The sequence below is a fragment of the Rutilus rutilus genome, assembly GCF_951802725.1.
Source record: "Rutilus rutilus genome assembly, chromosome: 4".
In the NCBI taxonomy this organism is placed as follows: Eukaryota; Metazoa; Chordata; class Actinopteri; order Cypriniformes; family Leuciscidae; genus Rutilus; species Rutilus rutilus.
The window spans coordinates 23,261,819-23,277,987 of record NC_140212.1 but is presented as its reverse complement, the minus strand read 5'-3'; the positions used below and the strand labels follow the sequence as shown (position 1 = coordinate 23,277,987).

General features: G+C 38.0%; 1 protein-coding gene across 1 annotated transcript; it reads left to right on the top strand.

Annotated features, from left to right (window-relative positions):
- Nucleotides 1-4,948: 4,948 nt before the first annotated feature.
- LOC311288660 (uncharacterized protein) lies at nt 4,949-8,223 on the top strand. The gene is made up of 4 exons (XM_084406169.1): nt 4,949-5,066; nt 6,045-6,121; nt 6,473-6,572; nt 7,235-8,223. The coding sequence occupies exons 1-4, from the start codon at nt 4,962-4,964 to the stop codon at nt 7,760-7,762; spliced, it is 810 nt and encodes a 269-aa protein (XP_084262295.1). The 5' UTR covers nt 4,949-4,961; the 3' UTR covers nt 7,763-8,223.
- Nucleotides 8,224-16,169: the final 7,946 nt, after the last annotated feature.

The following is a 16,169-nucleotide window of genomic DNA, read 5'->3' as shown; positions in this document are numbered from 1 at the left end:
ACGACTCAAGCAGCTAATGTGAACAAAGGCGATAACCAGGTGCTGGAGAGTGGAGGCAACGGAGAGGATGATGGGGCTCACGAGATTGATGGAAATATAAGTACACGTAGGTCGGAGGATCAGATGCGGCAGCCGCCGCCAGAGGATTTTACCATCTCAACAGACCCTGAACTGGGGAGCTATCACGGACCACGTCAGGGCACTTCAAATGTGGTCACCCTCACCCAGGGGCACTACACGGTGTTAATCCGGGCCTGCGTGAACATGCTATTCGATGATGTTGTCAAATGTGGACACACTATGTGTAGTAAACTGTGAGTCTGTGTAGAATGTAGTGTTTGTAGACCATGTTTCTGAAGAGTTTTACTCTGTCTCTCTTCGAACAGATTCTCACTCACTCACTCGAATCTTGAGCTTGTGACTATGGATTATTAATGCCTTTTTAGGGGCTTCTGGGCTAAAATTAAACATTCCTAAATGTGAAATTCTTTGTTTATTCGATACCCTTGAAACCTCTGAATAATATACACTGTAAAAAAAACTGTAGTTTTACGGAATTTTATTTTATTTTATTTTACAGAAAAATTACAGAAATAGACTGCAAATATACATTTCCAGTGTAAAATTAAATGAAAAACATGTAAATGTGCATTAAAAAAAATGTTTTCTTATATTGTTTTTTCAAAGAAAAACACTGGGAATAAATATGCAAATGTATCAATACTTCACAAATATTTATATTTATATACAGTTTTTTACAATCCCTTTGCTACTATTTTCAGAACCTTGATGTCATTTTTCAAAACTCTAGACACAAAACTCAAACCGGTTATCACTTGTATAAAAGGCTGTCTAATGTTCAAAACATTGCATTGTGCATTCTCATCTTTAAAGAAATCTTGCACTTGCACAATCATTGGTTCAAAAAACAAATTTACTGTGAAATACCATTGAAACATAACTATAGATCACCCACACACAAGCAACCGATAGTTTCACTGTTCGTACAATCATTAAATATTGTAGAACAAAATAGGTGATACAGGTTTCATTATGGTACTACATGTACAGTAAATACATCTCTGTAAAAGTACTGCAGTAGTTGAGAGAATACTACAGACACAGTGGAATCATTGAACAAAGTTTGTAATATATTGATGCAAAACACTACAGTACAATCACAACATAGGTTTATTTGAATCAAAGCAAAAATAATTAGCTATGAAATAGAAAAGAAAAGACAGTACTGTAAAACATCAAATGCAGTGTTCCTCAACTTGGCAGAATTGAACAACCAATTACAAGGGCCTGCATCTATACAGTGCAGTACTGTCAATACTGTAAATAGTCTGAAAAGGTGATACAGTATTTGGGACCATAGACACAATGTCTGATGAAGAATTATGATAAAATATTAGGCTACATGGATATTGTAGTCTAATTGGTTCATGCTCCACGCTAATTGGTGACAATGAATCTCGTTATCTTGAAACTTTCATGATTTAAACATGGAAGATTGTTTGTCTGTTTCCATACAACTATGCATTAAGAGGAATACAACAGTTACTTATAATTTTGAGCAGTTGTATCAATTGATAGTTATATCATTGAAGCCTATATCGTAATATAATATCATATAATAATACACTCTTTCTTTAAGTACGCTGATATTTAAATGACAGCAATGAAGATTTTAAATATTCGAACTGAAGGAATTCCCGCCTTGGCGCAAGGATACAATCCCTTCTAAGCACATGGGACAGCTACACGCACGACAGGAATTACTCGACCTTCAGCTTAGTCGTCAATCTTTGATGTGAAGCGAAAATAAGCAGGTCAAATGCATGTTTTATAATTTCATCATTATGTGATCAAATCTGAGTTTTAATTTTTTTACTGTTTCAAATCGTGTTGACCGTGTTTTAAAATCTTTATAATGTTTAAAATGTGGGTCTCGGCTGATGGTACAGTGTTACTTAGTTTGTTTCTTCTTTTTGTTTGATTTTAGCCAAGTCCTAGTTTCAGAGTTCTGTTTTTACGCTTTCTGTTGCATTTTGTTACCAACTAATTTTTTACACCTGAGGGAAAACTTATTTGCCAAACTATGGAAGCCTGTTTTCGCCATTTAATAAAAAAAGAAAATAATAATTGTGACTTTTTATGAATTCTGAAAAATAAAGTCGCAATTCTGAGATATAAACTTGCAATTGCATGAAAAAAAAAGTCAGAATTGCAAGATTCTACAATTGCCTGCAATTCGGACTTTTTTTTGCACAATTGGTATTAACTTTGACCTTCTCGCACCATAGGAAACCACAAGATGTGACTTTAACCACACGAGAGTCTCTTCCTTTTTCATCCTCAACAGAGCTTTATAGGACATTTTCCGGCGACAAGGTATGATCATATTTACTCTTTGGCATGATAATCCTTTACCATAATAGTATGTGTTAATAAAATACATTGGGCAAGTATAAAATGTGACTTTGGTAACGTGCACGTGCTAAGGTTGTCTATTACGTAGCCTAATCTTCTTACATGTTAAGTGTTGGTTTTGTGTTTACAAAGAGTGATTTAAAGGGCCCCTATTATGGATTTTTGAAAATGACCTTTCATAGTGTGTAACATAGCACTAAGTGAATAAAAACATCCTGCAAAGTTTTAAATCTGAAAGTGCACCGTATATAAAGTTGTTGTCTTTCAAAAGTAAGAGTCGACTCTGAGTCAATGAAATGAATTGTTTTTCAAATGAGTCATAAGCCGTTTCGTTGTGACGTCAAGACAAAACATTAGCATATTGCCCGCCCACTTATTGCGCGCGCAGACACCAGGGAAAACTTGAACCTCAAACCTGCAGCTGATTCCATTTTCCATTCCATTTGCTGTGTTCCCTTTATTTCACTGACGACTGCTTCTCAAATCTCAGAGTTCAATGCAGGATTCACAAACTGCTTGCTCTTGAAAGATGGTGTTCAAAATACTTAGTTTTGAGTTTTATATTGTGTAAGTCTCCTGCTAACTGGTTAACTCACATTATTACTGTCTTACTGAAATGCTTCTGCTGATCAGTTTGTGGGCCACTATTACCTAAAAATGTGTCTATTAATGCAGATTGTCTGTCGTTCTCACTACCTTGAGTAAAGATAAAGCATGGAGCAAGATTAGTTTTACCAACGTTTATGTTACACCTGTCATTCACATCAGTCATTCATGCTAGAGCTCGGCTAATGTATACATTGCATACATGCACTGTTATTGATACAGTTTCCACGTGTTCACCGCAATATATTACAAAAATACTCTGTATATAAATTAGTACAAGTAAAATAATCGGTTTGTTGATGGACATGCACTTGTTAATGCTGATGGTGAGCAATTACAGTTGCAACATCTCATAATGTACCTCAAACTGAGTAGTGTATCACTGAGAAACGTCCTGCTCGAGTTGTACTTGCGATGGAGGTTCGGGTTGAATGATTAGTTCTTCCAGTGTTTCATCATCGGACTTGCGCTCGGATTGATATGGTAAAATCGACGTCATTGTTCGATACTGTCTTTAGTTTACGGTGTAGGAATAGGATGACCACCATCAAACAAACCAAATGTGGGACGATTATGATAATTAATTAAAATAATATGACTGTAAATACCAGTTTGCTATATCAAGTAGCATAACTTACTGTTTTTGTTCAGCTAAAATAACTGGAAGTGAACAACTCGACACATTAAAGTTACTAAAGGCAGAGCTGTTCTTACATTAAAAATAATGTGGATACTCCTGTGGGGAAGTTAATCTAATGTAAAAACACTGGAATTTAATGTAAAACATTTTTTTCTACTGATACTAACAAGCCTATAGCATGTTCTGCTCAGTGTAGAAGTAGGGGATTTTCCTTTCCCTTTTTGCATTCGTTACCCTTATATGGTAATGGGTGGATGAGGTAATTAGGGCCGGTGTATTTAAGTGTGTAGACAGGAAACCCTAGAATGTAGGCTTTGTCATACCCGCCCCCTTCCGGTTACTGGTGTCCAGGGGCGGTTTCTTCATTAGGGCGATTGGGCGACGCACCACCAAAGTGTGAAAGTGAAGGGACTTTTTCAATCACATTCATAATCTCATTCAACCACAGAGTTACGCTAGCCGTCACTGTATGTTCTGCCTCTGGATATAGTCCAATCAGCGTCATGTCACGTTCTGTGGAGTACCGCCTCTTTTTGGGCGATTTCACTCTGGCTGAGAATCGCCCAGAGTGTTCCCATAGACTTACATTCAAAGATGTTTTTTTTCGAACTGCAGGCACTGCAATGCATTCTCTATGGGTTCCGGGAGGGCTCGCACTAACGTGCTTTCGTCATCATACGTAAACTTCACTTGTGCAGCGATTGGTGGGAACAAACATACACTATTAAAAATCTTTAAGATTAAGTGACAAATAATATTTGAAACCAATTTTGAATTTGAACAACAAGAAAAAATGAAGCACTACTTTAATATCTTTATCAAATGTGATAAAAAATAAAATAAAATAAAAAAAAAAGAACGAGAGCGAGAGAGACTGTTGGGACATCTCGCGAGTTGAGGCGGTTGAGGCCAGTTGAACTTGAAGAACGTCATGGCGAACGCAGTTAACATTAATTCTATCGTGTCATTAAAAGAAACACCATTCAGCCGTCGTAGTAATCAGGATAAATTGTCAATTAAAGAGTTAGGGCCACCAAGACCAAATTTAAAAATAAAACAAGTATCTACAAAGGGCGGGAAATCATATAATAGAGGATTCTCGAGGAACTGGTATGAGCGGATAAAATGGCTAGCAGGTTGTGAAGCAGCTAATGCTTTATTCTGCTACCCCTGCATTCTCTTCCATCCCGAGAACGGGACGGACATCGCATGGACAACGACAGGTGTCACCGATATGCATCATCTCTCGGAGAAGGTGAAAAAGCATGAAACGGCGAAGATGCATATGGACAGTTGCCTAAAATTGGCGGCTTTCGGGACGGTCAATATTGCCACACAGTTGGACGACAGTTACCGGATAGCTGTACGTCGTCACAATGACGAGGTTAGTAAGAACCGCCACATTCTAGGCCGTCTTATCGACTGCGTGAAGTTTTGTGGCCTGTTCGAATTAGCATTGAGGGGCAAAGATGAGAGCGAAGGCTCAAGCCACGCTGGCATTTTTCGTGGACTGGTCAACTTGGTAGCATCGCTAGACGAGGTGTTTGAGGAGCACTTGAAAACTGCCACAGTCTTTAAAGGTACATCAAAGACTGTACAAAATGAGCTGTTGGATTGCATGCTGTCAGTCATCAGGGAGCATATAATGGAAGAGGTGAAGTCAGCTAGATTCGTAGCAATTCAAGCAGATGAGACTACTGACGTTTCTACACAGACCCAGTTAGTGCTTGTGTTCAGATACATTGACAGGGACCATGCTGTGCAAGAACGTTTCTATGAGTTCATCCCTATCTTGAATACAACAGCCGAGTCGATTGCCAGTGTGATTCTGGAGAGGCTGAACAGTCTTTTCACTGATGACAAAGCTAAACTCATCGCGCAAGCATACGACGGGGCAAGTGTGATGAGGGGAGAGCGGGCTGGTGTGCAGCAAAAGGTGCGTGAACATTATGAAAATGCACATTATGTGCATTGCTATGCACACCAGCTGAATTTGATTATGCAGCAAGCTACATCTCAAACTCCAGCAGTTAGAGTATTCTTTTCTGATCTGAGTGGCATTACCAGCTTTTTTACCCGGTCACCAAAACGCACTACTATTCTCGACGAGATTGTTGCACGAAGGCTGCCAAGAGCCTCATCCACAAGATGGAACTTTAATAGCAGAATCGTGAACACTGTATACGAGAACCTAGATGACCTTATAGAGTGTTTCAGATCTATTGCGACTGACAGCTCATTTGATAGCAACACGGTGAGGGAGGCATCTGGCTTCCTGAGGATGCTGCAAGATGAAGACTTTCAGTTTTTTCTGCATCTGTTTCATCAAATCATGCCTCACGTTGACATGATGTACCAGCAGCTGCAGAAGAAGAACATTGATGCAGTCTTCATCAAACAAGCCCTCCAGAACTTCACAATGAAAGTGCAGTCCATCAGGTAAGATCATATAATATTGTTCATACCTTCTCAATATAGGACCATGTCATTTATGTATTTAACATATTATGTTTTCAAATATTATTTATTTACATAAAATGTGTGCTATATGGTAACAAGATTTAGACACTTAAAAGTGGGGAACTAATTTAATCCTCTGCATCTTTAGAAATTGTAATTACCTTGTCTGTAACAAAGTTTAGCTAGCAATTTTTATATCTTTTGAGCTATTCTGAGAAAATATATCTAAAACAGACTATTTGTGTTGCTTCTGTTTTTCTAAGACATGAATAAGTATTGTCAATGACATGAGATTATTCATAAAAACACTGTTGATCTATCTGTGTTCAGGGACCAGAGCTCATTTCAGGAGCAGGAGCAAGTAGCAACAGGAACAACAAGATCTAGGAGGGCCTTGGGAGAAGAAGAAAAGCAGAGGCTGTCCAAAGAGGTATTTATTGCTGACCATTTAAATACTCCAAAATAGTGTTGGAAAATCTCACTTTGTTTTTACAATCAGTTTAGGAAAGGATGGTAGCAGTCTTTTTTACTCCTAGCATTGTACTTTGAATCGTTGACGTGTAGGATAAAGATTGTGTTGGTGTTCGAATGGAATGTACAAATTTCAGTCAACAATATTATTTGTCGCCACCTAGTGGAATCTTTAATAAAATAAACTATCTGAGTGGATTGAAAATACATTTACTGGTCAAAAACCCTTGTCAAATTCCATTTGAGCTTGAATTATGGTAAAATGTTAATTAACGTAATAACACACACACACACACACACACACCCAAATCATCGCTGTCGGACAGAAGCCTTGTATGTCCAAAACTGTTACTTTTCAGGAAACGAAAGAAAACCTGTTTTTTCCCCAAAATAATTTCAAAGCTCTTTTAATGCTTTTCATTGGTTAAATATTTGTAAAACACATTGACAGATGTAAAGGGTGACCAATAATAGCATTAATGTTTGAAAATATATGGAGATATAAAATATGGATTCTGCCTGATACATTGTTGCTGTCAGGATGGAAACATTGTATCTCCATATTTATATTATAATAAAAAATTTATTTTATAACTAAAATAAATGTATTTATTTTGTCAGGTCTGCGACACAATCTTGGTCCACACCAAAGAAAGGTTCTCCTTTACCGACCACCTTGTAAGTGCCACGCTGCTACAAGGAGAGATGTTTCAACAGCATGGCCATACATTCCCTGTTGAGGCTCTGAACATCACTGTCAGGGCATACCCTATGTTAAATAAGGCGAAGCTGAAGACTGAACTGTCTCTCATTTACGAGAGTCCAGAATTCAAGGGCTGCTGTGGTGCACTGGCACTGTACCAGGTTTTGCTGAAGTACAACCTCCAGGATACTTTTTCAGAGACTGTTGCTCTGTTGAACATCCTCATAACCACTCCCATGACAACTGCTGAAGCTGAGAGGTGTTTCTCAACCTTGAAGAGAATCAAGACATTCCTGAGAAATGTAATGGGACAGGAACGTCTGAATGCACTGGCTATGCTTTCCATGGAGAGGGAACTAGTCAGGAACATGCCTGCTTTCAATGAGAGAGTAATTGATCACTTTGCTACTTTGAAAGAGAGAAGAGCAAAATTTCAGTATAAGTAAGCAGTGTAATAAGCGAGTAATGTGACGTAAGCAGTGTAATAATAGTGAGTAGTATTGTAAATAGTGAGTAATGTGCAGGGTCCGTACGGGTGCTTGATCCTTGAAAGTGCTTGAATTTTGATGTGTTTAAGGTTTGAAAAGTGCATAGCTAAAAGTAGTGTAAATAGTGAGTTATGGGATTTCAGTTGTTTTTTTTATTAAATTGAAATTGGAGTAAACGTTTTTGGAAATTCGCATCCTGGTTGGGCTTTGTTTGAATTGATTTTGACTTGCTGCCGAATTGTTAACACTCATAGAAACAAAAAAGGAGATTAATATTAATGAAAAAAAGTGACTTGAAATAAAAGTAGTGAAGTTGCCTTTACATGCTTAAGCTGTTAATTTATCCATTGCATGGGTGGACCTTATCCTTATCAATCATCCAAACATTTGCCCCCCCTGAGAGATTTTGCAGGAGCCGCCACTGCTGGTGTCACTATAGTCGAGGTAAGTGACGGAGGTTATGTGCGGCTTCGTGTGGTTTTTAAAGTGTTTAGAGTATGTGTTTTTATCTTTGAAGTGATTGCTGTAGCCGTCTCGGCGGCGTGCCCTGGGAATTGCGTCAAGCGCTCATTGAAAGCTTTAAGGTATGTCAGCTATCGCGATGTGTTGTGGTGTGGTTTCTATGGTGTTAGTCGAGTTTAATGGGGGTGATTGTGTGTTTTAGCGGAACATTCGCGAGTGCATCCTGACATCGTGACGTGTGATTCTCGTGTGGTATGTATGATTTAGTGAATGTTTTTTATCTCTCTGAGTAAATCCTTGTCTGATTGTTGTGTTTTGTTTTGCAGTCTCTCGCGTACCACGTGACGGTTAACTCAGGTCGCACTGCTGTTTTTCGTTATTTTCTTTGTCTTTCTTGAACGGATACTTTTCTCAGGTTTTCATAACTTTATTAGTCTTTGTGTTTTGTTGTTTTCATTTTTATGGTTTGGGTTATTTTGTTATGTCTGTATAGCAGTTGGTTTGACCAATGTGATTTGGGCCGTAGTGGCCGTGTGGTCAGGTTTAATTATCTAGCGGCGTGTAGTGTGTCCATCTAACCATCACCCGTTGAGTACTTTGGGGTCCTCAATGCCGACGAGGTAGGACGGGTTATCCGTGCACCAACAGATTTGGTCAATCATCATATTTGTGTCTAATGTTATTGTTGTGACGATTTTGTATTTGTACCGCACCCACTAATTTCTCTTTTGTTTCTTTTGGTTCGAGTCAAGGCTGAGTGCGCCGAAGGGGAGGCTAGTCACCTGGGTGAAACACATTTGCTGTGAGTTTGGAGCACCAGGGTTTGAGCACCTCTTCCTATTTTGTTTGCCGTGCACACATAAGTGGTTGAGAGCACAATTTCTTACAGCTAGTTTGCCACCCCTAAGGTAAGCTTTAGCCTTGCAGTTTCTATTATTTTTGTTATTAACTGTATATAACTGATTTTTATTTTTTTAGAAAACAACAGCTCAGACTGAGATCTTTCTTTTTTGAGTAGATGATAAAATGTTCCCTTTGTGCGAACAATTTCTTGAATGCAGGTATATGATAAGTAGGATTAACCCATACTTAGATGCTTGAATGAATTGTATGAATATAATCAACTTTTGGTTTATGTATTGCATAATACTGAAAATTGTTTATTTGCAGATTGTTGTCAGCGTTCTACTGCTAATTACTGATGACCAGATGAGAAGCTATTTTCCTTCATATGGAGACAGACTGACAGTTTTGGGATTTTGTAGGAGGCAAGAAACTGAGCCAACTTGCAGGAAGTCAAAGCTATTTGAGTGCCTCAAATCAAAACTGAGCAAAAGACAAAAAATTAACAATTTACAAACTAAAAACCAAACAACTAGAACAAACATTTCTCAGGGTACTGCAAGAAAAGTTGAGATTGGTTGGATGCACTATGATGGGCAGGGCTTTGTTCAAATGAGAGCAAAAAAAGGAGGGGGAACAAGGAAGTTGAGTGTCAAAAGACTGGAAAAGGAAAGAACTGACTGAGCAATTTGTTTGTTTTTCCCAAATGGAAAAAATGATCTTGGCAGTGTTTCTGAGTTTGAATTGGATCTCACAATTTATATTAAGTGTCACTAGATGAAGAAACTACAGTGGGGGAAATGTATAATACATCCAAACTCAAAATGATGAGGTTCTACCTCACAACAAAAAAGATAGGGAGGGAAGTGGAAATGCAAAGTGGAGTGGAAATATCAGATTCAGACACAATAGAGGACTTGCACAGAATTAACCAGGATCAAAGTCTTTCCACTTCTTCCAGAAGAATGAATGTCTTCTTTCAAGCTTCAGACACAGATGTATTTTTTGTGGAAAAAACAGCCAACAATGACGTGTCTCCCTTACATTCCACAGAGGATCTGAAAGTTCATCAATGACCTCACCAGATTATTTGGATGCAAGCGATGAAGTGACAGTATTCACCGGAGACCTCCCTGGAATAGATGAACAAAACTTAGATGACACTTTAGCCCTATTCGCACGTGTGATTTAGAAATTACCCACCCACATCTGAATTTCGTGTGGCACATTCTCACAGGATTTTACTTGAATTTACTGACTTATCTCCTGGATATGAAGTCAATAGGCTTTTGCTTGGAAATGTCTTGTCGTTATAGGTCTAGCTGTATAATGATATATCATAAACAGAAGAATGTTCCTTACCGCATGCTGCTATACATGTCATTCATCTCCATCTAATCATTCTTTTTGTTTTTGCTCTTCTGATGGTTTTCAGCTTTCTCTTTCTGCAAACTGTATAGTTGTATGGTGTATAGCAATATGACCCAGCACCCAAAATACTATCAAAACACTCCAACGCAACCTCCATTCTCCAAATCACAGAGATGCTGATTTGCATGGGACTAATATACCACAGGACCTCAGTGTTCGGCGAAATATGGTAGATCATTTGCGGGGGAATTTTGACATGGCCGATTCGCACGGGATTAAGATCACAGACAACCTCCGCAATTATTACAAATGACTAGAGGTCACCAGGTAATACTTATCCCGTGCGAATAGGGCTTTAGGATGAATCCCAATTCTCTGTCTTACCCCTTCCCCTTCCCCCTTTCCCCTTCCCCCTTAACGTTACATATACTGTCCTGTATCACACAGGGACGCAGGAGGAAACCCGGCAGCTGATCCACTTTCGGGATGAAAACGAGCTGAAGTTTCTAAGATCAAAATATGATCCGATTTTTTTGCCTGTTATGTTTACTTTATTGGCCAATAAAGACAGATTTTTGTTAACAAAGAAAGTGTTTCTGAACATCAGTGACATTCAAAACAGTGATAACTGAAACAGATATACAAAACACCATGCGTGTGTATAAAAAATATTAGTAACGATGTATGATGATGTAACCAAGTGGTGTCTCATTTCATAGGGGTATGTTTTCACCCCTAGCACTTACCACTCGGTTTCGAGGGACAAGGGCTACGGGTAAGACGAAGGGAAGTAAGGGGTAAGACAGAGAATTGGGATTCAGCCTTAGTCTCTAAACCCAGAACCCATATTTCCTAACAAAAAAATGATTGTTGTTCAGTGGACAGATGTTTTTTGATCTTATTGCACATTTCTGTGATGAAACCCTTGTACATACACAGAGTGATGTAGAAGTAAAGTTGCTCCTCCCAAATGGACAGTTTGAGATGGGCCATGACGTCGGTGGAGTGTTCAGAATTTTGGCAGGAATTTTATGATCAATGCACTCTGGGGAACCATTTTAAAGTTCCCTTTCTTCGGCATGATTTTGGGAAAGAAAAGTGGGAAAGTGTTGCCCGAATAATTCTGTTTGGCTGGAAGAAAGAAAAGTATCTCCCAACAAAACTTGCACCTTTCATCTTGGAGCAAGCAATACAAGGATCTGTCAAAAGTGATTGACAACTTTTTGAAGTATGTCTCAGAAAATGAGTGTGCTGTGTTAGAAAGCTGCAGAACGGACTTCTGTAGTGCAGACCAGGAGGAATTGATCGAGATCTTAGACAACTACAGTTGTCTGAGAATTCCAACAGAAGAAAACTTCATGCACATTTTGCAAGAACTGGCACACAAGACTCTCATTCATGAGGCTGCTTATGTTCTTGAACAGTGGATGAGCATACTTGGACCTCTGAGCAAGGACCTTCAGGAAATTGAAAATGTGTATTGTGCACTACAACCAACAGTGAGGAAAATTGTGCGATCTCTCAAATTCGACAAACACCAAAAGGACATTTCATTTCAAAGCATTTGACAGCTCACTTGCGGGAGTATGATGCCAATCGACAATTGACAGTCTCTGTTTCTGAGATTCTGTACAGGATCAGATTTATTTATAGACAAAACTATAACAGTTGATTTCACAGACCTTAAAGGGTTTGAGAGAAGACCAGTGGCACACATGTGGCTGTTTCCTGAGGCTTTCAGTACACTATGACAACTACCCAGATTTCCGAAAGCAATGTCTGGGTAATGGACATAATTTGACTCTGGCACATGAATTGGATACTGGCAGAAATTATTTATGGCCAGCTCATATCCTATTTTTCATGGGTCATTCTTCACACACTTACATTTTATTGCACATGTATGCATTATTATGAATGTTATTTATTACAGGTTACACTTAGTTATTACAGGTTATGGTGAATGTTGAACAACCTTTTTTTTTTCTGAAGATATATTTTAATGACTTTCAATAGTGAAATTTTTTTATTATGGCTTTGAACTGTTAAAATGAGTTAATGGTTCATTCTTCATTTACATACTGTACATTCATTTTACACATATATACATAAAGTAAAACATTCACTTTAATTTGTTTACTTAGTTGTTGCTGGTTATGTTGAAATTCAAACAACCTTTTTTATTATGTTTTTAGATAATTTATTTTATATTTTGTTAATGACTTTCAATAGTGAAAGATAACACATTGCTGAGGTGCAACCTACTGATTGTACATGTAAAATTGTACAGATTGTACATGTTGCCTCTTCAGTCAGATACTGTAGATGGCTTTGAACATGGCTCACATCACAACATACACTCAACCTACACATACACTCATACACATACACATATATTACAGTTTTTCTCAATTGCTAAAACACTAAAACCCATTGGCTGAACAAAGTTCTCAGTTGCCTGAAAGGTTGTTTCAGCGATTTCAGGCCCAAACATAAATGATCACATTCATCTAATCTTTCCTAACGATCCGCTAGCTACCCGCCCCATAAGCAGGCCGTCAAAAAAACGCGTCTCTGTAGGCAGCCTAGGCTCTGAGATCTGCACACAAAAACAGTTGGTTTGGCCAACACTCAAAACCAAAATAAATAGTGTTCCAACCAATCACCGACAGGGGTGGGTGTTGTGAGGTTTTCGCGTGCAGCCGTCATAGGCAGCCATGCACGAGCTGTTTGGATCCATGCTGGAACTGTTTGGATCCTGCTCCTTTAGGTAATATGGAAGTCCGAGCAAAGCAGCTGCTCTTCTCTTCTGGTTTGAAGTCTCAACACGCACAAAAAAAACAGGAACGTTAGACAAACTGTAACAACTGTAGGACCAAGCGTGCTTATAATACTTATTTCTGATAACACTGGGGCTGCTGATATGTCCCTTACCATCACAAAACATTGTGATTGTTTTATTATTTAAATGTTTTTGTTCCCACTTACAATAGGGCAGGAATGAGTTCTAATTAGGGATTTGTGCTGTGTCTACAGTAACTTATTTACTGTATAGTTCACTATTAAATTATCAACCCACTATATTGTTATCCAAATGTCTAGCAAGAATAATTATACCATACATAATTCTCAAAATGATGATTTATTGTAAAATAACGTTACGACGTCCACTCCAGCAGCTTGAATATGTTCCCGATTTGGTTACCATGGCAACTCAACGGTCAGCCACCATCAGCATTATACATAATAAAAAAAAGGTTTTAGCCTCTTTCCAGAGTTCAAGTAACTTACATACTGTATTTTATATATTTTTATAAAAGCTATTTATTCGTTGTGAAGTGTAAGACTCACTTCAGAAATATGAATTCCTTCGTCAGACGCAGTGTGCCAGAGCAAAAACCCAGTGCGCTGCGCGCGAAGTGAATGAATTCTGATAATTCGTCGACAAGACTTAACTATAAAGAGGGAACGAATTCGTAAAACAAGGAACAAATTTGTGGCCACGATAAATGACATATTACAATATACATATTACACAGGGTTGTTGTCAGTGGCCACGATAAATATATTTTTGACCGCATGTCATGTGCAGGTGCAGCAGCAGTGTTTTATGAACACCCGCACATGGAATGCGGACAAAAATATATTTATCGTGGCCACTGACAACCCTGTGTAATATGTATCTAGTTTACACTTAATTTAACAAGTATTTTTATAAAAACAAGTAAGATAGAAGTTCAAGCTTACCTCAGGAACTCTTGATCCATCCAAAATGGAAGTTTCTCGTAGGTAGCACCGTCACACGTGTTGAAGGGGGGCGCTATGTGGGGCTTCCCTACGTATTTATGCAGGGGCCGCACATACAACTAAGAAATCTATGTTGCCTACTTTGATTAAACGGAGTAGTTGGGCACAGGGAAACTTGATATCTTAAGTACACTCAACATTTTAGTTGAACTGACTTATGAAAATGAGTTGAGGTAGCAAAAGCCTCAAATCCTTTTTTACAGTGTAGATGCTATATATATACAAGTCAAAAGTTTGGAAACATTACTATTTTTAATGTTTTTGAAAGAAGTTTCTTCTGCTCATCAAGCCTTCATTTATTTGATCAAAAATACAGAAAAAAAAAAAGTAATATTGTGATATATTATTACAATTGAAAATAATTGGTTTTCAATTTATTATACTTTAAATTATCATTTATTTCTGTGATGCAAAGCGAAATTTTCAGGATCATTACTCTATTCTATCACATGATCCTGATTTCTTCAGGATCATGTGAATTTTTCTTCTTGGAAGAAAATTCTTTCTTTTTGGAATCAATTCCCAGCCCTATCTGGGGTAGCTCTAGTCTTCCTACAGGGAATCATCTTATTAAATGCTGGACTAGACTAGACTAGACAAGACAGAGAAAGCAGATTTCTGTTAATCTGGTTTAAAGGGCCATTTTAGTCCACCATTTTAGTCCGTCACCACCGTCAGATATTTATAAAAAAAGCAATAAAATCAGGCAACTACAAGGTCAACTACAAAATCTTCAGCTCTACTGCATGCTTAAAGATCACTCAAGCTCCCGTAAGTTTGCTATTTTCTCTTAAACTTGTTCATATTTTTGGACACTGATACTGTCACAACCGTAACATGTCAACACCGTCTCTTTTGTATAAAAAATATTAGATTAGATTATGACATAAATGTATACTTTTTAAGAAGAGGTCTGACGTAGCTAGCAACAGAGGGGAAACAAGATGGCTAATGTGAACAACTCATGCATATCATGTGAAAGAGTAGGTTTTTGTCACCACCGTCAGTGACAAAAACCTCCAAATGGCCCTCAACGGAGGCCAGAATATAATTGTTGATCACAATAAAAACCAATATGACCTATAATGTTTCATTAATATATATATATATATATATATATATATATTTTTTTTTTTTTTATTATTTTATTATTTTTTTTTTATTTATTTTTTTATTTAAGTAATTCCCCCTATATTTCTTCCATACAGGCCTACACTGTTGCATGCTACTAAGCAATATGTTCCTCACGAATACGAGCGCTACTATTAAGCAATATGTTCCTCACGAACACGAGCGCTATATTGCTTTTATACAGCAGTTCCACTTGTATCTGAACACGTTTGAAGCGATTAAATTGTGTTTTCTAATGTTCATTTAGATTTGTGGTCCTGACAGGACTGTGACATATCTATCTGCCGATATAGTTCATTGCAGAGATTGGCTTGTGGTCATTTATGACTAGAACTGGTGGCTAGCAAAGGCTGTCACTGTGGACGCTCATCATCAAGATGTGGAAGTGGAGTTTTTCTACCCTCATGGGCCCAACACACGATTCTATCCAAAAGGAGCTGGAAAGGGCTGCATATTCTGGTCAAACTTGTGATACCGTCATCACCAGGTCGTGCAAGCAGGACGAGGGAGATATACATCCTGTCTGCTGAAGTCATGGACTTCATAGAGGAGAAACATATACACCATATACTTCCTGATGAAGCTAAATAAGTGGTGTAAATCAGTCAGGGAATACTCACAGGAGTTCACATATGAATTATTATTATTATTTTTGTGCCAGATGTGTTTTGTGGTATTTACACAGAATGCTTTCTGTATTTTGAAACATTTCAGTTTATGGAAAAGTGACTAAGACGTAGTTATTCATTTA